This window comes from Osmerus mordax, chromosome 3, assembly GCF_038355195.1.
Source record: "Osmerus mordax isolate fOsmMor3 chromosome 3, fOsmMor3.pri, whole genome shotgun sequence".
NCBI classification, from domain to species: domain Eukaryota; kingdom Metazoa; phylum Chordata; class Actinopteri; order Osmeriformes; family Osmeridae; genus Osmerus; species Osmerus mordax.
In genome coordinates this window covers 17,149,365-17,174,138 of record NC_090052.1, presented here as the reverse complement: position 1 = coordinate 17,174,138, position 24,774 = coordinate 17,149,365, and the positions used below count along the sequence as shown (strand labels likewise).

Here is a 24,774-nt window from a genome sequence, read left to right as displayed (position 1 = left end):
CAGTTGTAATTACTGGAGGGTGGTAGGACTGACTGGAGGTCCGGGGTGGGCTTGTTGAGTGCTCCCTGTGGATCTCACCCAGGGAGAGATTCAACCTTTGGTTCAGTTGGTTAGCAATTTCCTGTGAGCAAACATGGTGAAAGACCTGTTGCAGTGGGAGTAGCAAGTTATCGATGGGAACAAACAGATACGTTCAGACGGGATTCATCAATAACATTTGGATCACTGGACAAAGAAAGGATGAAAGACAGCAACGAGCTTTAGCTCTTCCATGAACCGCTTTGTAAACACAGGAGTAAACTGTGCCTGGCCATTTGATGTTTGTGCGGATCCACAGCACAAAAAATACCCTCCTCCCCCTCTTGCTTCGTGAACAGGTTGAGGGTCAATTCTTTTGGCTTACAAACACAACCTATATTCCAGTACAGAACACAAACAATTTCAGCAACTGCTCAACTGAAAACACCCTAACCCTAGCCTCAGACTAGCCTAGAGAAAACCCAGTTGTCTCTGGACACATTTCACTTGTCTTCTTGTCCTTTGGCATACTGAACATATTTGTCTGACTTGGTACAGACCCATTTCAACACACTTGGTCGTTGCTAAATGTGTCATTTTATTGGTTGTCTCATGTTGTTTATTGACAAAAGTTCAGTAAGGCAGTTTTCAGCAAACCTTTTGGGCATCTGACAACTGTTTATGCTAAAGGACACTGGTCTTTCATACACACTGTAGATCGTGATTATATTACAATTAGTGCAATTAGTGCAATTAGATCACATTTACTGACAGCTCTACAACATCACAGACTGTCACCCAGTGTTGGAGCCTCAAACTCAGATTGTCTGTATTGTCAATGCTCCTCAAATGACAGCATCGGTCCTTCCAGGCGATAGATACAATGCCAGGTCAGCGCATGACTCAGTGAGTTTGTGTGACTGTGGTTAAGTACCGCAGTGCCACCATCCATCCTCCGGGGACAGGGCTTTCTCAGATCATGGCCAGGGTAAGAAATTGTTTTTCAGGCGTTGCTGTGTACAGGGTTCAGACACTTAGCCCATACTCAAGTGGAGATTTGCCAGTGATTTATAGATTGCTCTAGTGACCTAAGATTAGCAGCCCACTCGATAGCATAGGATTATAAATGAAGGCTAAATAAAGGGTGGTAAATCATTTCAGAAAAAAAGACCCACTCGGGGCAATAAAATAGAAGTTTATCTCCTCGGACAACCTGACAGACACATAGGTTGACACATTTGACAGGCAAAACATTTGTGATGTTATCCACACAAATATGTTACCTCAAAAATGACATCACAGTGCCATGGCCAGCCGAATCATAACAGTGGTTTTGTTCTTTTTGAAGACACAAGGATTTGAACAACATCTGATTCATTTCAAGAACCATGTTCTTCTACGCATTCAAGTGTTACCTTTTAATGAATAGAGCCTTTCTGTTCTGTTTCTATGAGCAGTCGCTCCCAGTGGCTGGAGCAAAACAACATGACAAACTGCATCACGTTGAGGAGTGCTGATGTCAGGATGTTTGTGGCCCCCCGCAGCGGCACGGCCGGGGCCTGCAGCTGCTGCGTACACAGCAGGAGTCACTGACCTCCCCCAGGCGGATTGTCTACCTGCTGAAGGATCCACAGACACCCCGGCACCCACTTTTGACTGCCGTTTTCCACGAAACCTCATCCTCTTAACGCACTTGCTGCCTAAGCCAACATTCCAAACATTCCATATGCTGTTGAAATATGATATTCATATTAATATGCAAATTTTATGAATTTTCATATTAAATCATACACCTTAACTGTTGACACCATATTGAAGAACAGAACTAGGGGATTTTTATGATGTGAATAAATATATGATTACTTAAGGCAAATCATATTTTATCAAGGTGATTTCAGGCAGCCATTTTTTACAAAAACTTCTCCATCCACCATACCTCATCAGACAACTTCATTTTTAACCACTTTAATTACAAGATGGAGGAAAACTTTGAGCAGGTGGAATATCCACACATCTGTGGGCAATGTGGAACAGAAGACAGATTAGAAATATCATATTTTGATTAAAAGTTATGACCATTCTAGTGACTACATGGAAACACGTGGAAACATGGGGGAAACCTACATTTCTCTGCCCCAAAAGTAGCTAGCGCTATGGCTGGATACTCCTCTCGATAACTAAAAAACGTTGGAGTTTCTTCCACAATCGACCGAATTGGCCAAACAAGGCATGTACATTTAGCTTACAGTGTATATAATCTAGCTAGTTAATGTTGTTTTTCTAAGTTTTTTAGAAATCTGCTCAAATCGAGGCTAAACAGTGCTACTAACGTCATTACTGCCTGTCCTGCCGGACACGGCAGAACGCGAGTTTTTTTCTGGAAAAAACTCGCATCACTCCCACAAACAAATTCTTCGTATGTAAAAAGTTTAGACTTTTAATTGACAATATTGACAACACATATTAATAAACTTGTCTTTACTCAGAATATCGTCTCAGATTTCAATTCGAAGCTGTAAATCTAACACTGTAGGCAATCTCCCATGGTCTCCGCTCTGGCTCCGCCTCGAAAAACAATGGCTGCCGTTGCAGACGATACATTTATTTCCCCCTCCCAGTAACCCCTTAACCAATGATATGTACTTTGAGCTTAACTTGTCATGAGTATCTGGCAGTTTTCAGAAATAAAATCGGTGATTGGACGGCAAAGATATTAAGGCGGGTCTTATGGGTCTTTTTTGACCCATATTTGAATGGGCCGGCTAGATAGGGTTAAACGACAGCTAGATTAAAGAAGTCTTTGAAACAGATGAAACGTTTCTCTGAGAGAGGTTGCCGTTTAACAGTCTGCTTATCTGAAAATCTCTCCCAGATGGGAGGGTAGAACAGTCAAGATTAGGCGACCAGGGTAGACCAGTTTAGCTTTACTGAGGTGAGGCCTCTCAAGAGCTGGGTTTTAAAGTCCTACCAATCGAATCAAAGTGCCCTTAGGGCTGAACAGCTCCACAGTCCTTCTTTACTAATCTGTCTAGGGATATGCTGCCTGCTTGGATTCACTGCGATTGTACATTTTCATCAGTGTGCCTGCTGATGTTAGCTGCATTTTACATGTAGATAATCCCTGAATTGGATGTCACAACAGCAGAAAATAGAACACACACAGAAAATGGAACAGTATGACTTCAGTGTGACAATCGGAGTGTGTTTCGATCAAATAGAAGACCAGGCCATGTCGCTCCCTCTGTCTTGTTGTAATTCTCGCTGCTTATCGCTGTGAGGGCAGAGTTCCAGCCTGTTGGGCTGTCATCCCTATGGAACATTCCCTGGTGACAGAGTATTCTATGGGGAGTAGCTGACCTCAACTTGGCCCTACACTCTAGTGACATCAGTGTTTAATTGCCCAGTTCCGTGTATATAGACTCTAAGCCGGAGGGACGTGTGTGCGCTTGCATCTGTGTGTGTCTGTGTCTGTATGTGTAAGTGTCTGTGTGTGTGTGTGTGTGCTTGTTTGCCTGTGTGTGTGTGTGTGTGTGTGTGTGGGACTGCACATCTGTTATACTGCTTAATTGTTCTCTGTTTACAGAATACATTTACATTACAGTATGTGCACAGTCATTTCTGCCGGTGTGTGCTGTCTTGACCCCTCTGCAGCTGAATCTTCCTGCACCTGTTGTGTGTTGGGCTCCATCCTTCTGGAACAAAACACGCATCTGTCACTCTTTCACGGTATTCCAATGTATTCTAAAGACATTCGGGATGAATCACAAGAGTTTATTGCCGTGTGACACGTTTCAAAGAGTGAGAGATGGTCTCACCAGTATGGTCCCCCCGGCCCGTTCTCTCCCTGGCCTTCTGTGGTGGCCGCCTGTTTCAAAGCCCTTCGACTCCCTGAGACTAGAACGTTCTCTAAGCCCTTGTTTCACTTGTATGATCATTTCACCTTCTTTTTACAGTTGTGCTCCCAGGATAGTCCCAGTCCCCAGGATGAATGGTGAAACATTAGTCATTTAGCAGACACTCTTACCCAGAGCGATTTACAGTACAGGGACAAAAGGGAAGCAAGTAGGGTGAAGTGTCTTGCCCAAGGACACAAGGTCATTTGGCACGGCTGGGAATCAACCAACAACCTTCTGATTAATAGCCCGACTCCGTAACCGCTCAGCCATCTGACTCCCACGTGTGAAACGACTGGTGATTGATTTCCAATCGTTTTGTCCCTCCGGTGGGGGGGGGGGGGGGGGGGGGGGGGGTTAGCTGACAGAGACATCGCTCCTCCCCATTGGTTCTGTTGTTCACTGTTGCAAGGCATGGTGATATCTCAGCTCCCACTTAATTCTAATTTTAAAAAAAATAATTTAATTTAATTAAAAAAAATAATAAAAAAAATGACTAAATGTAATTCCTTCAGGAATAAATTACGATTGAAAACTTCTGTTTGGTTGGAAGATACGAGATGGGAGACCAGTGTGCCCTCTGGCAGGCAGAAGTTTAAAACTCTCCACAGACGGAGAAGCGGAAATGTCTGTCTCGCCCAATTAGAGCCCTAAAAACAAGCTGTTTAACTCTTAGCATAGCTTCATGCTCGAGTACCCTGTTTTGCTTGTGAGCTGCCTCCACATACAGATCTGGGTTTGTAAGTACCGTCTGTTCCTGGGACCCTCTATCCATGCGTGCTTAGCCCGTTCATCAGGGGGCTGTTGGTAGTGCCTGACCCCCACAGTCATGCATGGGACAGAAGAGGATCAGAGCGAGGGAGCCACTGGGAGCCACAAGAGCTCCACTGGCCCCCAGAGTGTCCTGGCATCCTGGATACAGTAAGTGAGCGCCAGGCCCCAGTCTGCTGGCCTGACACCGGTGTTGAGAGAGCTAGGATATTATCTCCACAAAGGAGTCATCTTCAATGTGGCCTTTAGCAGGCAGCGGGATGAGAAATGATGAGAGGGTGGAGCGGTCTGTCACTTTCAGCTAGACTCTGCTGTCAGACGAGGCTGAACAAATGAGACCCCCCTCACTGTTCCAGAAAAGAAAGAGGCCCACAGGCAAGGTTTACATAATTGTCTGAAAGCATCTTGTGTGTCTTTGTGTGTGTGTGTGAGAGAGAGAGACAGTATGCGCTAGAATACTGAAGTATACCGTAAGACAGCATACACATTGTACCGTCCTATTTTTTCGATAGGATGTCCTGCTAATCAGATCAGGAAAGATCCATTTCCTCAGAGGAGAAAACAGAGTGAAGTAACATTGATGAGCGAGACAGGAATGAAATTAAACAAGGCGGTGCCAATCGGTAATGGAGACAAATAACCCCAAACTATGTTGATGTTTCCCTGTGGAGTGAATGCAGGAAGAAGACATTTCCAGTCATCTTAACATGGAAATCTTTTTACAACTTCCTCCACAAAACAGCTTCGGCCCTCAGCTACCCTGTGGGCTGTCCCTCAAACTTGGAAATATGCATGTTCCCTGAAACCCATGAATATATCATGAATGCACAGACGTCGGTTTTAGTTGCATCTGAGCGGAGTTGAACCGCCATCGCTCGGGCCTATACTGTAAACAGCAGTGAATATTTCAGAGACCGTGGCGCTTCACTGGGGTCGCTCAGGACAGTATCAGCTCATGTCACTCTTTGTCAGTTCCTGAGGTGCCCCCTACGTGCACGCGACATGTTCCCTTCCGTCCGCTTTGACACACTTGCAAACAGGCCCAGACACTGGCGCAGGCCCACAGTGCGACCTCTTAATTATTCCTGTCCTTGTTTATGTTCAGCAAGACATTTTACTCACGACAAGGCATGAGGGGGCAAACCGGGTATCCTCTGATATGATGGCAACCCTACAGCGCAAGCATCGCATTTCATAAATATTGACTTTGTGTCTTGTTATTCATAGCAACATGTCCATTCTACAGGGGCATGAAGTCCTACAGTTCCAGTGGCCTGTCTTTTTTCCTTTAGCCATCTGCTCACTAATCCATCTCTATCTACCAGATGTACTGGTGCATGTATCTGGCATGCATTTGTGTGTGTGTGTGTGTGTGGGTGTGCATGCTTGTGTGTGCTTCTTCCTTTGTTGGGCCCCCTATTCGTACACTGTTGTGACTCTACACAGCTCTAGTGAGCACGATCAGGTTGATCATTCTTCCCGTGTTTGTGAAACGTCCCTGGCCGCTGACAGAGCCACAGGACGAACGGCGCCCAAGGCTCACACACACACACACACACACACACACCCATACACGCACACACACACACGCACACACACACCCATACACACACACACACACACACACCCATACACGCACACACACACACACACACACACCCATACACGCACACACACACGTACGCACGCACACACACACACACACACGAATGGCCTACGACGCATCCAGAGCAGCCGGGGAGAGCTTCTAATACAGGACCCACTATGTGAAGGAATGCTTCATTATTCAGTACAACTCAGTAACATTAACTAGGTGAGGTCAGGACTTCTGTGAGCCCTCCCGGGCATACTCTCATGTTGGTGGTTGTTGTGCATGAGTGACTGGATAAGTGATAACACACAGCTGTGGCGCCACAGTTCTCCTTATATCTCTCTCTCTCTCTCTTTCTTCCTGTCTCTCTCTCTGTCTCTCTATTTCTTCCTGTCTCTCTCCATGGCTCTGTTTCTCTCTCTCTGTCGTCTCTGTCTCTCCTCTCTCTGTCTCACGCCATCTCTCTCGATGTACTATCTCTTATCTCTCTCCATCCCTCATAGAAGCAGTCTTTATGAACTTAGAGACTCCCAGTCGATATGGACTTCATTGGGTAACTGCCTTTATGGTTTTGATAAGGCTATTTGTTCGTCAAACAGCTACTTTTAGCACTGTCCATCGGTGATGTAATCTTCACCGGATAGCAGACGCATTCAGTTTGACTCATAAATGGAGGGTCCACGGGATCTGCTGAACCTGCTCATCTTTTCGTTTACATTTACACAGTCATAATTTAACAGCCCAGCATGAATAGAGCAACCATTCACCATGACAGAAGGTTGGATCTCTGACCACCCTACCCTCATCCCCACGAGGCACCTGTTCACACCTCACCAGAGCATCTGAACAGTGGGCTGTGATGGGACAACAGCGTGTGTGTATCTGTGCGTGTGTGTGTGTGTAAGGATGTGTCAGGGTCTGTATGTACTGTGTTTGTGTGAATAGTATGTCTGTTTGCATGGATGTGTGTCATACATACGTACATTGTCACGTCGTGGTATGACAACCGTGTCACACGTTTTGGTGCTAGCGTTTTTGGCTAATGCCACTTTGAAGAGCGTCAAAGCCACACTCACAGTCAGGAGCCGGGTGTCCAAGGTGACTGGCTAAACTGCAGGCGTTGACAGGAAGTGTGCGTTTGCTGTCATCAATGGAGGAGATGACAATGTGGGTTTGTGTACTTTTGTGCTTCAGTCCTTGGCAGGCACACTGTGGGAATGGCACAGCTGTAACAACGGCTCTGCTGTGACTGAACATCTACTTTTCGGAGAAAGCAACGGTGTCGTGTGATTTATGGAAGTCGCATTTAAAATCACAGCAGCGTGGAAAGTGAATCGGCACTGGCAGTGCTTTCTGCACATCACTGTGAGCCGGTGGTCGAGTTCACTTCCTCCCCGTTTTTGAAAAGTTGTGGTTTGATTGTTGTCTTTTCTTGTTTGACTATGTGGACAGGGTATAGGCTTTCCAGTCTGAAGACGAAGGGAGGTTTTACAGTCTAGCAGAATATTCTGCAGGACTGTATTTCTTGATTATCCGTGGTCTTCTTGTTAACACTAGATATGACATTTGTCTTTCTTCCTCCTGGCCTTTGGCACATAATGGAAGCACAAAATTCTCTCTGAATTGTTTTAGCTATGAAATACACGGAGAAAGAAACTTTGTAGTCCATAGGCGGCATTCGGAGGAGGGGGAGGTTAAAGGGAGGACAGAGGTGGATGGACAACTCCATCTACTCCATAGCACTTAAAGGATTAGGGATATTTCCTGCATACAATTTTATGAATACTGCAAGGCTGAGTCATATCAGTCAAACTAATCAGAGCTGTAAATAACCTTGTGAATGATTTGAAGTTCGGAGCTCAACGACAGGCACGAAATGTGTTTCAAAAGTGGGATAGACAGCTGCCAGCTAATAACCTAATACTACCAGCGTGCCCAGCTGTGGATTCACAGTTCACGTTAAAACTGAGACCCACGCGCACGCACACACACACACACATGCACGCACACACACACACTGAGCATCTGCTGCTAGGGAAGTGACGCTAGTGTGCCCTCACAACAGCCTGTGTAAGAGTGCATGAGCGGATGTACAGTCAACACCAGTCTCCCACTCAGTCGAAATGAATCCATTCCATACACAGGTAAATAATCATCATAATTATATAACATATATAGAGCCCCACTGCTTCCTCACGACAGCCCCCGGTGTCTAAACAGGACTATAAATAAATAAAAATCTATGTCAAAGTGCTTGGCCACTCAAACACACGGAGACTCTCAACTTCTGAAGCATCATACTGTTGAGCTTCGAGCGAAGCGTTTCAAGTCCCTTTTTCGTTTTTTCGGCCTCCACCTCACACCCCTCTCAATATGACTCAACACGCTTCCAACCAACGGCAACGAGCCCTGGAGCAGTTCACCTCCGCGTCCCAGCAGCTGTGTCTGCCCAAATCCATGAGTCACACTGTGTAATGTCCTGTCTCCCACTGTGTCAAGAGTCAGTGCCGGGAGCACAACGGTACTTAGGAATGGTTCGCTTGACCCGATGTTAGTTTCCTCAAGGATCACAATGACTCTTTCTCAGAGACTTGTTGCTCTTGTGGTTAGTGGTAACTGTTTTAATTTTTTTGTACTCGCTGTGATATATTGTTTTTATTATTGTTGCTTGTTTTTTCCACAGGTACACTTGCACGTATAGCGGTTCATGTTGTTTAATTGTAACTTGTTTAACTACATGCTCTTATGGTTCTTCCCTTTGGCACTTACTTTGGTTGTTCACAATGTGTGCTTCATGTTTTGGCTACTCGCAATGTTTTGTGGCTATCTTGTTGTTATGATCAGTGACCTATGCACTTTGTAAAGCTCTCTCTTGGAAGTCGCTTTGGATAAAAGCGTCTGCTAAATGAATAAATGTAAATGTAAGAGTCCCCGGTGAGCTCGCAACCGCCATTTACGCTCCTGTTGACACGGCGATCCACATGCTGCTCGTCCTTTCCCGTGCTTTCTTCCTGCTGCTCCGTGTCTAAAAATGTCCACTGCAGCAAGTTCGTAAGGATTGAAGTTTCAAAGCACACCTCGAGGCAACGTTGCATCCTCTAGCCCACGAACACTCACTCATCACGCCAGGGAGAGAGACAGCGAGAGAGAGGGGGGAGAGAGAGAGGCGGGGGGGGGGGGAGAGAGAGAAAGAAACCCACACACATAGGAAGTGAAGATGTCCCACTAAAACACACATTTGGGTTGTTAAACAAGAATGGGAAGTTGTGCGTAATTTTAATTGGGTTCTGTAAATGCCGTATCCCTGCTGAGCCAGCATTTCTGGCTGCCTCAGATGAAAAGAACTGTAATCTGCTGGAGATATGGTAATGGAACCAGAGATACATTTTTGATCAAATTAAAGGGAGTGAAATTAGCGTAAATTATTCAGCACAGTCCCTGTTTAAAGTAGATTTGAGATGGTTTTACAGAACGGATGCGCTCTGATAGTCATAAATAACATACTATCTTAAAGTTGGCCCACTGACAATACTGTTGGAGTGCTCCTTGGCGCCAAGGAGTTGAATCTTTTCCACTGACTCTTCTGCAATTAAACTCACTTCACAAAGTCTCTTGACTTAGTGTTGAGACTTATTTTACCCTGAACTCCAACCTTTAAACAAGGAAAGCTTGTCGTACCTGTAATATAAGGCTGAGGTCATTTTTAGAATACAGACTTCAGTAGGAAAATCAAGTACATGACATCTGGTCTAAACAGAAGAGCATGGTCCTAGAATACATGGCTCCAGAGACGAACCTGGAAGGTGGCTAATGATTAATCAGACAGCCCTGGCAAGTCGACCTCAGACAGTCAGTGACTCATTAAGTTTCCTCCCATCATGGTGGGATGAGAGGAGGAAGGCTGGACCTGAGTGGAGGAGAGGAGGGAGGAACGCAAGACTTGCATGAAAGGTGACAGGCTTCAGGATGCTGGCAACAGGCAGAACTGCTCTGGTTCAATCCCAAATTCGGTGTTTCTGTATTGAACCCTCCTCTGGAAACCTGGTCCCACTCATCACTCAGATTTTCGGGGGAACGTCACTCTCTCCTGTGCACCGTGCAGGCATGGCTCTGCAGCTTACAGTACGATGGTGTTCGGTTGGGAAAGAGTTGGGAAACAGTTAGGCTTTACGTGCTCATGATTTCCATGCTCTCATCTCTCGGAACGTCACCAACTTTTTGTTTCAAAATAAAAGTTCCCGATACTCTGTGCTGGGTAAGGACCTCATAAATATTTCTATTCGTACCCTGGGTTATTTGAAACGCTGTCTTCACGTCGATACATTTCGAATGCAGGATCAGAGGCACGGTTGTTGAGATGACGAGTGGATGATTGAGCTCAGCATATGCTAACCCCAGCATTAAGCCCTACCAGGTCAGTGTCTGTCTGTGGGCAGAGAAGAGAGAGTGAGATGGTGTGTCTCCTCTGGGTCATGTAGAGACCAAGGGCATGGGAGCGCTGAATGAGTTATCAGCGGTGACATCGAGTTCATCACCGACTGGGAGGCTCACAACCCCATCAGTCATCACTGCACCAGCACTTTACGATATCATCAGGGTCCGTGATACAAACCAACGCCTCTGATGCTGGTAGCGATTGATGGGTAACAGGCACATGACCACGCACACTGATGCACACATGCGCATGTAAACACACACACACACGCACACTCAGATACCCGTGTCCACACGGACACGCAAACACGTGCGTGCACAGACACACACACACATAGCCACCAGGACAGACCCAAGTCTGAAACACACAGGCTCTCATTGTTAATTCAATTCAATAAGACCCCGAGGGACCACTTAGTTTCTCATCATTTTCCTTCTAAATTATCTGAGGGGGTGGTCTATTTCAAACACATTTATTGAAACCCCAATGTATGTACTGCGTGCAATAATGTAAAACAGCTGGTGTCAAAGGGAGAAAAATCACTAGTTTGAGAGTTTGATTGAAGCCGTTTGATTACCCGCTGATTTACAGGTGAGCGGACCAATCAGTTGCAGCGAGGAACATTTGCTGCAGGGTAGCAATTCAACAGCTTCGGTTCCAACATCAGTAGTGGCATCTTCCAAAGATGGTGGTAAGATCAGAATCCCTGAAGGGGGAAATAGCATGAAGTTATAGTACATTTCAGAGTCTTTACCAGCTTGACATTTGTTGATATTCCTCTATGATGGAGGGAAGGTAAAAGCTGAAAGAGATAAACTATTGGAGATACAGATAGCAGATACACTGGGAAACCTTGGGGGAAGTGAACATTCTGGCTCACTGCCAGGATGCATGTGTTTGGTCAACTGTCCAACAGACAACGAGAGAGAGTCTCCTGCAGTCAAACGTCAAGTCACAGTCGCAAATGTCATTGAGACTTGTGGAGAATCATCATGGAGAGGTATCTGGCAGACCAGCGCGGCCCGCCACGTCTGACATCCAGTCAGGAACCATTTCCCATCTGCCCGCCTGACGAATCCGGAGAACGAGCCGGAGCCGGGGACTGCGAAGCCCCTGAACTCTGCTTCACCCTCTTATTGCACGGGCGACCACTCATGCAGCAGTGCCTCTCACTGTCACGTCCACAGAAGCCCGCCGGGTGAATGGCCCGAATTCCTGCCCCTGTCCTCTCCTCGCTGCCATCCCCAGCCAGCTATCCCCAGCGACAGTGTTATCAGACACAGATTTAGATGGCTTTTGCAGCCTGGGATACGGAGAGGGGAGAACACTGGAAGAGACTTAGTGGACTGAACTCCTGGTAAACCGACTTACGGCGTTGATCGGTTCAGTACTTATCTCCTAAAGTCCGACTCAGAGTGTGGGGACAAACAATCTTGAAATCTCTGAGCTTGGCTACCTTTATTATTTTCGATTTGGTTTTAGGGTTCACTGGATCTTTCATACATGGATGATAATAAATCGAGGAAGATTAAGGCTGTGACTGCTCTCATTTGTTTAATTCATCCCAAGCATATTCTAGTAATCCGAGTTCTGAATCTGTATGACTGTGAAACTTGTTTTGCTTAGCCGTGCTCACTGTATGAGAGGAGGGTCATGTGAGCAGCTGGACTCTAGAACTAGATGAGAAATACTGTGGTTATTCAACACAAATGTAAAGCTTCCTTTGTTCTCACAGAATTTCTCTAACCCTAACCCCACCCTTACACACACACACACACACAGTAATCAAATCAAATATGAGCATCCTCCAAAAAACATGTTTTCAATGGCTATTGTACTGGGCCCACTGAACATACTTGACCACTGTGTTGCATGGTGTTTTGTGCCTGACAAATAGAGGCAATTATCATGTGCTGCACGCTTTTGAGAATAGTTTCTGCTCCAATGAATATCTGGCTATTTTGAGACAAGTGTCTGAAAGGGGCATGACATAGCTATACCGAGAATAGTCCTCTCATTATTACCATCAAAGGCATTCAAAACACACAAAATAATCAATGCCTTAGCAACATATGCTCCCTGCTATCTCATGCCTGGTCCATGTGAATTTCTCACATACACATGTCCACCTCAGTGCCTTCACAGTAATGTGGATTATGGCAATTACACTGGCCATTGGAACTCAGCTGGAGTGGAATTAATGTTTTCTGAGGTGTGAAGCTGCACTGGGCTAATAAGGCCTATTTTGTGCTGTCGACGAGGTCTCCCCCTACCACAGCGAGTCCTCAGGCCCTTCCACATCAGCTAGACCCTCACCCTGGTCCAGCACGAGTTGTTTACTCCCTGCTCTCTGTAGGATAACAACACGAGCGTCCATTCCCAGATTGGCTTGTTTTCGCCATTTGAGCCCTTGATGTAATTAAAGATGTTGACATGTTTGGGGAAGCTAAGTGCAGATGGAGAGCCCCCGGGACCTGCAGTCTGGAGGTGTTGTTTGCCGTCCTCCATGACTGCTAATAAGCAACGGGGGCTAATTTTGGCTTCCGCCATGTTAGCTAGTGTTAGGAGATTAGCTACAACCCACAGTTTAATGTGTTACACACCTCCGGGATGAGAATATCACAATTTAGTCGTTGTGTTATTAAGGGCCAGGACTGATTTTGTCCTGTACCAAGCATTTAATGGGGAGTGGGGTGTGTGTGTGTGTGTGGGGGGGGGTGCTGCAAATCAAAGTCTGATAATGAGTGGCATTGTGGTAGCCCTGAATATATTTGAAAGAACCCAAGGCATTTATGCTCAAACTGAATAATTATGTTTACAGAATGACGTCTCTCTCGAAACCTGCCCGCTAAATCTAGTAGTGGCTACACAGGCAGAAGCTGTGCAGTCAGATTGCTGCCGCTTATGAGATTTGGACTGGCTGTTTTTCTCTGTATTGGTTGCATAATGTCAGACCTTGACCAGTGGTCCTGGTTAATGAATGGTCAGTCACCACCCCTGATGTCACCTCCCCATGTCCATACCCCTGGGCCCCTGGGTCTCTCCCTCTCTCTCCTTTTTAACGTGTCTTACTCTGTCTATCTAGCTTTCTCTCTCTCTACCGCTGTCATGAGGTCTCATGGAGTGGCGTCTGGTTAATCATTGCACCTACTTGTGCTTCGTGGCAAAACTCACAGTAAGTAGGGTAATGTGTTAGTAAAAGAGTTTGCTCGTGTGCGTGTGGCAAAGAGAGAAAGAGAGGGAGTGAAACAGAAAGAGATAGAGAGAAAGAACGTGAGAAAAACAAGGTGAGAGAACAGGCGACACCGAGGGGGAGAGAGAGAGAGATAATGAAATGGGGGAACCCTTTATGAGGTGATGACGTTTTCTGGCCATGCAGTTGGTGAGCCAAGACCATGTGCTTTCCACCCTGCCAGCCTCTCACGCCACTTGGAGCCACGCTCAGAGCCAGCATGTCTGCAGAAGGTGCTCTGCCTCTCCTCTCTGGTAAGCACTAGGAAGCTCCAGCTACCATGGATGGAAATGTTGTGGTCGTGGGCTATAACTGGGCATATAATCGTGGGATGAAACTGTTTCCGATTGGCAGTTGCGCTGAATGCCTTCTGAAGTGAATTGCTTGAGTTCTTACAAATAATTGAGGAACTAATTCGAATTCATTAACCATGTAACAGGTCACCCACTGGTTAAAGTATACAGGGCAGTACATGACTGGGATAGATTGGATTATGTTAATAGTAATTAACTGGGGTAGACTGCATCACTGTAGAGTGTCATTAACCATATGATTAAATTGTGCTGAGTGTTTCATTCTACAGCTATACCTTCAAATCAAATCAGAGTTGATGTTTTATGGTGATCAGAGTCCTGCAGGCGTATGTTGTGTCTCATCTTGTTAGTACTGGTGTGTAAACAGGACTGGGTTTGAGCCTCAGGTCTGCTCATGACACACTCGCACAGGTGAAAGTGAGGACAGTTCTCCTTCTGTTCTGTGGACGTCTGGCCTGCATTTCTGTCTTTAGGAATCCCCAGACAGCTCACCTAAGGCGATGTCCTTACCAAGGTCACCACCAAAGACCATTGAAGAGTCGCAATTCATAGTTAATGGCAGAGCAGGGGGAGTTTTGGCACATAGGGTTCGACAGTTTATTTTTCACCTCCAAACCTATATCCTTAGATGGGTCTACTTAGGACTCCAGTGCTTAAATATGATCGTTGCTCATTCTGTGCTTTATATAGAAATCCTTGTAGCCAGATGATTGACAGGTCCTGACTCGAGTTGACATGACTTGTGCCATGGTGATCTACCAGTCAGGACGTCATTGGCCAGTCACCATGGCTATGTTGACTGAGGTGTCCCTTCGCCCTGAGGTCCTTGAGTAAAGCCAGCTAACTGTATCCTGTCATGAGTGACAGGGTAATTTCGGGCCAGCTCTTTAGCTCAGTAGCTCTGATATAATTGTTTTAAAAGCGACCTACAATGAACCTGCAACCTTTTGATCCGCAAGGAAATGCTCCACCCCTCCGATGAACGGTCCTGTCATGTGAGGCCTGGTCTGTGTTTGGAGACCTATGTCATGATGGGTGGAGTGACTGTAGTTTTTATGAGGTGAACCTGTGCCCTACTATGATGTTGTGGCTAGCCCCTTCACCAGAACCTTGCCATGGAGGGACAGGAAGTAGGGATGCCAGCTGTCTGTTTTGAGCTTCCCTAACAACGTACATCTGTGCTATGGCTGTGTTCTCCTGTCTGCTGAGCTCATACCACCAGAGAGCAACACCCTAACACACGCTCTCCCTCGCCCTGACCGTTAACGCCCTGCCAAGAGATTGGAACAGAATGGAATTTGAAACGTTTTAGCCAAAAATGTTTCCATGGTAAAGGTGTTTTTTGCAGAAACGTTTCAGATTTCGTTCCGTTCTCCAACTTCAACTGAAGCTCTGAGGGAGGGGTGGTGGGGGGAGGGGGGGTGGTGGGGGGAGGGGGGGTAGTGGCATGTGGATCGCAAAGCAGGTGAGTGACGGACTTGTTCTGCCAGAGATCAAACCAAAACAAACGGTGTCTGGCCCTCGCGCACACACATACACACACGTACTATACTGAGCCTTACATGGACATCAGCCAGACGTGTCTGTGATGGAATGTTCTCTAAACGGTCTGCATGTCTGATGGGACTGGATTTCCCTGAGGTTCTTGACCTCCGCAGGCCTTCCCAGCAGTCTGTTCTGTCCTGTGTGGTCGATAGCGTCCTCCCTCAATCAGTTCAGAGCTTCTCTAATTAGGACTAGCGAGGCAGGCATGAAGGGGAGCTGGTGGGGGGGGGCTTGGAGGCAGGCAGCTGAGAGTAAACAAAAGCTGAGTGCTTTCGGATGGGTGAACACAATGGTCCACAGTGGATCCAGTGGAGGAGTCCTGGAGAATGTTCCATGGAACACAGCTGTTCATGTGTTGGCTGTGTTCATGTGTAGGCTGAATGTCAACATGTTCCTCTTCCTGTTATTTCCTTTGTTGTGCAGTATGTGCTGGTTTGGAAGAGATTGGAGTTGGTTGTGGTCAACAGTGTGTGTGTGTAGGTGTGTGTGTGTGTGTGTGTCTGTGTGTATGTTCTAAGCCCTGCCTCATGTGTCTCTCTGTGTCATCCAGGTAGTGTGGTGTGCCTAGGTGAAGCCACCATATGAGGTGAACCCCCCCCCCTCACCCCTCAGCCCCCCCCTCCCTCTCAGCCTCGACTGCAGGACTAAGGGATGTCACGGGCGTTCCTTCTTCTGACCCTGCTCACCTCCAGCATCCCGGTGAGGACTGTGCACACACACACAAACACACATGCTCATAGAGGCTCCCAAACAAACACACACACACACACAAACACACACAAACACACACTCTCATAGAGGGTACCGTACAAACACACACACCTACACAGAGACAAACACTCTGACACAAGATACACTGCAAGCACACGCACACGCACGCACATAGACTCTCTAACGCGCAGTTAGAGTGTACATTAGTAACACAAACACACACACACACATGGTGGGTACAGTAGGAAGCCCTCTGAGACAAAGAGTTACAGACCCCTGGTACACCAGTCCCCCTGGTAGCAACACTTCATCACTGCTGTTTACAGGGCGGGACTGAATCCCCTGAGAAGAGCCACTGTTTGGCAGCCTAAACATGCTCTCTCTGCACCCCCCCCCCCCCCCCGTGTTTAAAAACCAAGTGATGAAATGGACCATCGAAGTGGAACGTGTTGAAGACGTGTTGAAAGGAGACCATAACACTGACCGTCACTGCTAAACACACCGAACACATCTCACCTCTTAAAACACACAGAGTTATACAGCCGTGGGAAGCATACAACAATAAATTGATGCGATCGACCACATGTGCCAAAACATCTGTTAACTTCTCATGTGCAGCCATAGGAAAGATCCCATGACTGGCTCCCTTGACTTGACCCGAGGCTACTCAGGCAGTCAGGTGGCTGAGCGGTGAGGGAATCGGGCTAGTAATCCGAAGGTTGCCAGTTTGATTCCCGGTCATGCCAACTGACGTTGTGTCCTTGGGCAAGGCACTTCACCCTGCTTGCCTTAGGGGAATGTCCCTGTACTTACTGTAAGTCGCTCTGGATAAGAGCGACTTAATAAAAGTGACTAAATGTAAATGTGCTTGATGAAGACGCTAACATGAGAAAGAGAGTAGAGTTTATCACACATGCAGCACCTGCTGCGTTTGTCCTCTCTCTGTCCCCTCAGGCGTCCCCTGCCAAGCCTCTGAAGCTGGTGGTGACCAAATGGATCATGTATAAGGAGGAGTGCAGCCGCAATTTTAGCAGAGAGCCCCTGCCCAGTGGTGAGTTGGCCAGCCAGCTCTAGCTTCACTTCAGCGAACAGACTGGCAGGAGTGTGTTTTTGTTTGTTTGTGTGTGTGTGTATGTGTGGGGAGTGGGGGATTTGGACATCCTGGGGGCACATGAACCCGGGAGGTCATTTACTGGGCGGTTAGATTTTTGAGAGGAGGGGGAAGGGGGGGGGGGGGGTGGCGGCAAGGGATCGGTCTGTGTTTATCTGATTGGCTGTCATTGACACCCCCCTCCCCTCCCCCCACAGGAGTGGTGTGCAACAGAACCTTTGACATGTACGTCTGCTGGCCTGATGGACAGCCCAACACCACTGTGCGCGTGCCTTGTCCCTTCTTCCTGCCCTGGTACACCACAGGTAAGTACCTCCCGCTGCACGCAGCCAGAACAGGCACCCTCTTCCTCCGCGCCCACACGCCCTGAAACGGTGCCTTCGTGTGTGTTCCAGTCCAGCATGGCTCCGTGTACAAAGAGTGTGATGCAGAAGGTCAGTGGGTGACTCGGAGGAACACAAGCGAGTGCGACGAGATTGAACATGTGAGTAAGGTCAGAGGGAGATTACGCTGTGAACTGTGTGATCCTGGCCTTCAATACATGATGGAATACACCCCCATCTGTTAATCTGTGTGTGTGTGTGTTTCTGTGATTCTGCAGAACGACTATGGGAAGATCCTCAGGAAGTTTCGGACCATGTACACTGTGGGGTATTCTTTATCCCTGGCAGCTCTGGTACTTGCACTGGGTATCCTGATATCCTTCAGGTAAAACCCATGAGAAAGAGAGAGGGAGAGGGAGGAAAGGAGAGAGAGAGAGTGAGAATGGGGGGGAGAGAGAGTGAATGAGTGAGAGCAAGGAAGGAATGACCCTGATCCAAGGTTTCTGACACCTCAGGGACTTTCAAAACAGCAGCGCTTTTGACGCCGGACACTTCAGTCCCGCCTCTTGTGACCTCCTCCCTTTCCTCGTTGTTCCCAGGAAGTTACATTGCATGAGGAACAACATCCACATGAACCTGTTTGCCTCTTTCATCCTGCGAGGTCTGTCCATCCTCATCAAAGACGCCCTGCTGGAGCCCTCTCCTCTCAACATCGGCCAGGACTTCTCCCCTGACTCGGAGGTGGAGAGGCTCGTCAACAACGAGGTTTGCTCCTCCTCCTCTTCCATTCAAAGAAACACTACTTCACAACTTTACGCAACCCCCCCCCCCCCCCCCCCCCCCCGGCACATTTTGAATTCCATATGGAGAAAGCAGTTGTGTTCCACAGGTATTTTAATAGACAGAAGTCTCTTCCTGTTTGTGTGTTGTAGACGGTGGTTGGCTGTCGCATCGCTGTGGTAATGATGCAGTACAGCATCATGGCCAACTGCTATTGGCTGCTGGTGGAAGGAATCTACCTCCATAACCTCCTTGTCATTGCTGTCTTTACTGAGAGGAACTACTTCAACATCTACCTGTGCATTGGCTGGGGTGAGGCTGTGTGTGTGTGCTTGTATGTGTGTTGGGGGGGGGGGGGGGGGGGGGGTTGAGTGTGTGTGTATTCTGATTTTGATCCATTTTTTTCAACAGGTGCTCCTCTGTTATTCCTGGTGCCCTGGGTCATAGTGAAATACTTGTATGAAAACGAAGTGTAAGTTCTTAGTTTACTATCTCCAACCTTGGTGTGCTTAGCCCCCCTTTCCTTTTACCCTTCCATCTCTATTTCTCTCTCACTTTCTATCTCGCTCTTCCTCTCTCTCTCTCTCTATCTCTCTCTCTATCTCTCTCTCTCAATTTCTACCCCTCTCTCTTTCTCCCTCTCTCTCTCTCTCTCTCTCTCTCTCTCTCTCTTTCTCTTTTTCTCTCTCGCTCCGCCTCTCTTTCTCCCTCCGTTTTCTCACTGCTCAGTATGGAAGCCGAGCATTTCAGGGAAGTAATGCACATTAACCTTTAGATAAGTGTCGTTGATCGTAATGTAATATCATAGGGATCTTACTAAGACTGGTCAAGCGACTCATTTTCACCTCAGGGTAAATCAGTTTTAAACTGCACTGTGGGAAGGCTATAGTTGTTTGGAAGTTCATAGATGAATTACAGCGATTACTCAAATCCAACCATTTGGAAGCTGACTGCAGTTCTTCTTTGAGGGAAAGGCCAAACGTGAAAAATGGTCTTGACTTGGTTTAATGTGCCAGTAGACTGCTATACTAAAGCTAAGAGAAGACTGCTATTGTCTTGTCTTGAAACCTCAACGTCTGGTTACATGAACACCATGAACACAAAAGTCTGGACCGAGTGCTTGCATGAGTCTGCGCGTGCATGCTCATGCATGCGTGCCCAACTGCTTGTTTACGTGTGTGCGTGCATGTGTCTCTAACCGCTTGTCTGCCTATGTGAGTGTGCTCACGTGTATGTGATATCTTCCCCTGGCGAAAAAACATCCTTGTTAGGGCTTTCAGTGCTTCGGTATCCCCTGAATGTTCCTTCAGTGAGGAGAAAGATGAAGCCTGCCACCTAGGCCTCACAACAATGTAGAAAAGAAGGAAAACCTTCCTGAACTCTAGGCAAAGCATGGTCTTTGTCTCGGCGGTTTGGAGGTTCAACATTTCACACCCCCAGGAGGTGGCCTAAGACTCTCTGACTTGCATTTTGACATTTACACAGACCTCGCTAGGCCCAACAAATCAGTGGGGGAAGGTGCAGCCTCGACTGTGCGTGTGTGAGCGAGAGAAAGAAAAAGAGAGAGAGTGTGTGTTTGTGTGTAAAGGCATGTGTATCTTCACACGGGTGTGTGTCTGCACAGTATTTGTGTGAGGGTCATCTTTTTTCATGAAGCGGCCTTGGGCCTCTCTCCTCTCATGGTCCTCACTATATCTTGCTCTGTGTTACTCATAGATGCTGGGAGCTTAACAGCAACATGCAATACTGGTGGATCATACGCTCTCCTATCCTGCTGGCGGTTGTGGTAAGAATTACACTGCTTCTCTGTCTTTCTGTCTATGCTCTCCCTCTCTGTGTCTGTTCACCTCTCTCTCACTCTGCCTCTCTCTCTGTCTCTTTCTGTCCCTCCCTCCCTCCCTGCCTCCCTCCCTCCCTCCATCCCTCCATCACTCCCTCCCTCCCTCCATCCCTCCATCCCTCCCTCCCTCCCTCCCTCCATCCCTCCATCCCTCCATCCCTCCATCCCTCCCTCCCTCCCCTCCCTCCGCCCCAGAGGATGACGCAAGGATAATGACGACGGCGATCGTCCGTTGTGACACATTTAGTGAATAAGTGATGTTGTTTATTTCTTCAACACTCAAGACCAGGGCAGGTCATGTTAGTTTGTGTGGGTTGACAGTGTGGAACCCGTTCCCACCTTTCACCGTTCAACCAGCCACACATTCACATGTGGCACTTTGGCTGACATTCACAGCCACACACTCTACAATATTCAAGAGACCTCTATTATACATGAGGGGTAAAAGGGACTCAATCCTATAGGCGCCCCTCGCTCCTGGTACAGAGCGCCGAGTGAAGCTGGCATGCACGGGTCCTTCAGACTGACTGATTATTTGGGGGGGTTTTCGACTGTGTTTCTCGAGCATTCCTACCAGAGCTGACAGTGTGGTAGCCACGGTTACTAAAGGTCATTCTTGAGCTTATACAACAGGCTCATTTGTCATGGCCGCCATGTGCGGTCTGTCCCACCGATGGAATAATATTTTCCATGCGCGGCCCTGTTTTAAGTGGTCTGTGCACGGCAGGAATTCCTGTGTTTGGGTTTTCACAGGGAGGAGAGGTGGCTCAGGTACAAGACTGGGGCCGAGCGGTTCGCCGTCTCTCCAGTCGTTTCAATATGCAATGCTGGAAGCCAACGATGAGCAAGCGCATTTTCACACCAAGCATCAGATTATCCAGTCGTTTGTCTCCGAACAGGTCACAGTCTTCATCGGGATAAAGCAGTTTCTGTCGCTGTCTGTTGGAGAAAGTCCCCAAAGAGCGTTCTTTCAAACATGGAATCCCGGTAGACAATAATCCACTTACTTGGGTCTGGTTCTCTCCTCCGCTGCCCTGTCGTGCAAGTGTTAGGGTTTTAAGAAGGGAAATGCCTGGAATATTCTAGTGTGTTCCTTCCTCTCTGTGTGTATATCTGGTAAACTCATCCATATTGGATGTTTTCAACCCCTTTCAACAGATAAACTTCTTCATCTTCATGCACATCATCAAAATCCTCGTGTCGAAACTGAGAGCCCACCAGATGAGATACTCAGACTACAAATTTCGGTGAGTCATCCCCTCTTTCCTGGTCAGTGAACATTCTCTGTTGCCTGACCCCCCCCCCCCCAGTTGCTCTTCTCATTTGATCTGATGCCCCCCCTTCACTTGCTAATCTCCCCCTCTTTCCATTTCTCTCTCTCTCTCTCTCTCTCTCTCTCTCTCTCTCTCTCTCTCTCTCTCTCTCTCTCTCTCTCTCTCTCTCTCTCTCTCTCTCTCTCCTTCCCGTCCCAGGCTGGCCAAGTCCACTCTCACCCTGATCCCCCTGCTCGGCATCCACCTGGTGGTGTTTGTCTTCATCACTGACGAGTCCACGAAGGACTCCATCACCCTGCACCTCACCAAGCTCTTCATAGACCTCTTCTTCACCTCCTTCCAGGTCAGACTGGTGGGGGAAATAACGCACCCTTCCTCCAACTGCTCCATGAGCTTCATAGCCGTGTGTTAACCCTTGTGCTGCATTCGGGTCACATGACCCAAAAGTTCATAACGAACCATCGTTGTGTTTACCCAATTTTACCCAATACAAAAACAAATCAAAATAAATTTATTTTAACCTTTGCAATGTGGGGGGTCTGAGACAGCCCAACGGTTAAAAGAAAATGCTTCACTTTGTTTTTGTATGCGGTAAAGTTGTCACAATACGACGGTGGGTCACAATGACTGATGGGTCAGAATGACCCGAAGATAACACAAGGGTTAATCTCTCAAATGGATCTTTGAGATCTGTGCTAATGCTAGTTACGCTAATGTCTAGCGATTTGGGCCATCTGAGAGCTATTTGCGAGGCAACAATGAAGGCGATAGTACTGTCATGCTCAGCGAGTTGTTCTGCTGCGTCTCGAAAGGGTGCGAGATAGTGTGATAAAACAATACGGGAGCACAGGATGTTATTGTGATGTGTGTGGCGGCGGAGGGTGGGGGGTGGGGGGGGGGGGGGGTTGTCGTTATAACTGCTGCTGACTCACTCTGTGATGAACTAAATGTGACACGCTGGGGAGGGACGCAGATGCGAGGACTCGGGCTTCTACCACATCATCAGAGGAATCACCCTGATGAAGATAATCATCCACGATACACAGAGAGATGGAGAGCTCTCTCTCTTCCCCCCCCCCGTTCTCTCTCTCTCTCTCTCTCTCTCTCTCTCTCTCTCTCTCTCTCTCTCTCTCTCTCTTTCTCTCTTTGTTTCACTCCGTCTCTCTCTCTAAGTCGAGAAAGAGAGAGCAAGAGAATGGTTGAGTGAGTTCAAGCGATAGGCCTCGCTCTGCCACATTTTAATGACCTCACTAAGGCCACACACATGGATGAAAAGATTCGATTTGGGCTGAAAGTACCAATTGCCTGTGGTGAGCTTGGGTATATGACACACATGGTGAGACACAAAAGTGCCAAATTAACACAATCTGACGTCTCAACAGGGATTGCTGGTGGCCATCTTGTACTGCTTCGTCAACAAAGAGGTGCGTGCGGGTATCCGTTCTCCCCGGCCGTTTCCTGACATAACAAACACATCCCGTGAGAACAGCTGTCTAACTGAGCAACTCTTCTCCTTTGCGTCTCTCCTTTTCTCCCTCCGTCCACCGTGCGACCCTTTCGGCTCCCAGGTGCAGTCAGAGATCCAGAAGAAATGGAAACGCTGGAAGCTGGGGAGGAACATTGAGGAGGAGTACCGCCACACCTACAGCCAGCCCTCTCACACCAAGAACTGCAGCATGGTGACCAACGTCTCCCAACTGCCCCACCTCCCCGACATCACCGCCTCCTCCGGCCTGGCCTGCACCCCCCGAGGAGAAACACACGCTGGTGGTGAGCTGCCACAACGGCATGAGCCGCAGGAAGGGCAGCGGGCCGTTCCCCGCCGCCCCGCCGCGCGACGGCGCCATCGGCCGCGGCACCCAGATCGAGGACATCTCGCCGCCAGACCAGGTCCGGCGTTACGAGACTCCTGTGGAGAGCGCAGAGAGCCACCTCTGAGGCTGGGGGGGGGAGAGAGCGGACGAGGCAGACGTCATCCCCTTTGGAAACCCAGCCGTCCCCCTTCTCCTCGTTCTTCCCTCGCTCGCCCCCCCGGCCCTCCGCGGTGAGGAGCCGGCGGTGTGAGCCGGTGGAAGGGAGAGTGTGTGTCTGTGGGAATAGTCTTGGTCTGGGACAAGTGTGAGTGGGAGACGGTGACACGGAGCGCTCTCTGCTGTCAGAGAGGACAACCATGCTGAGGACAAACATCGCTGCTTCCGTGCTGGACACCTGTCGGGCTTTTATGTCGCATAAGTCTGACACTGGTGTCAAAAGGACAGCATGGCCGACCGCTGCATGTAGAGCATATGCTGGACTGAAGAAAAAAAACGAGAGCAAAACATGCCATGTAAAATAATAAGACAAACCTCAAATAAAGTAAATAATAAAAACAAAAAACAGGGTCGTAGCTTTAGCTTCTGCTGTATATCGTGTGTTAACTTGGTGTTGTGTGGTACTGGAGGCTAGAAGACAAACTGGACATTGAGAACATGTAACCTACCGTACACAAGCAAGCAGACCAAATGACTTCCATCACAGAGACAGTGAATGCTTTGAGAGCCAATATGTCACGGCAGACCCCTTTGCCTGTTGATGAAGTGGGCCAGACTGAAAGGCAACATTTGGTTGACCCTGATCTTGGAGGCACCACTGTCCCCCCCCCTCCCCCCCCCCCCCACACACACACACACTCCTCCAGGATCCATGGGAACTTGGCAGCTGCTTGTATCACAGGAGGACGTGCGCAGTGGGGGGGGGGGGGGGGTCCAGCAAGCTGTTATCAAGTCTTATCATTCACACATACACGTTCATCCTCTCCAGAGACTTTCGTGTGTGTTTTTATTTGATTTTTTGGCTACTGTAAGTACACCTACCGAAGACCACAAGCATCAATTTGGGCATGTACTGTATTATTATTCAAACTGATGCCAACGTGATCGGCGTGTGTTGTCGAGCAG

The 24,774-nt window shown here is 47.9% G+C and overlaps 1 protein-coding gene across 1 annotated transcript in view; it reads left to right on the top strand.

Annotated features, from left to right (window-relative positions):
- Positions 1 to 23,886, top strand: part of gcgra (glucagon receptor a) — a 29,334-nt gene extending 5,448 nt beyond the window's left edge. The window contains 14 exon segments of the mRNA XM_067233030.1: positions 16,350 to 16,498; positions 17,465 to 17,561; positions 17,819 to 17,926; positions 18,017 to 18,105; positions 18,223 to 18,329; positions 18,544 to 18,709; positions 18,877 to 19,036; positions 19,136 to 19,196; positions 20,441 to 20,510; positions 21,723 to 21,811; positions 22,037 to 22,181; positions 23,221 to 23,262; positions 23,407 to 23,583; positions 23,585 to 23,886. Of these exon segments, the coding sequence (XP_067089131.1) occupies positions 16,451 to 16,498; positions 17,465 to 17,561; positions 17,819 to 17,926; positions 18,017 to 18,105; positions 18,223 to 18,329; positions 18,544 to 18,709; positions 18,877 to 19,036; positions 19,136 to 19,196; positions 20,441 to 20,510; positions 21,723 to 21,811; positions 22,037 to 22,181; positions 23,221 to 23,262; positions 23,407 to 23,583; positions 23,585 to 23,776 (1,551 nt within the window). The 5' untranslated portion in view covers positions 16,350 to 16,450 and the 3' untranslated portion in view covers positions 23,777 to 23,886.
- Positions 23,887 to 24,774: the final 888 nt, after the last annotated feature.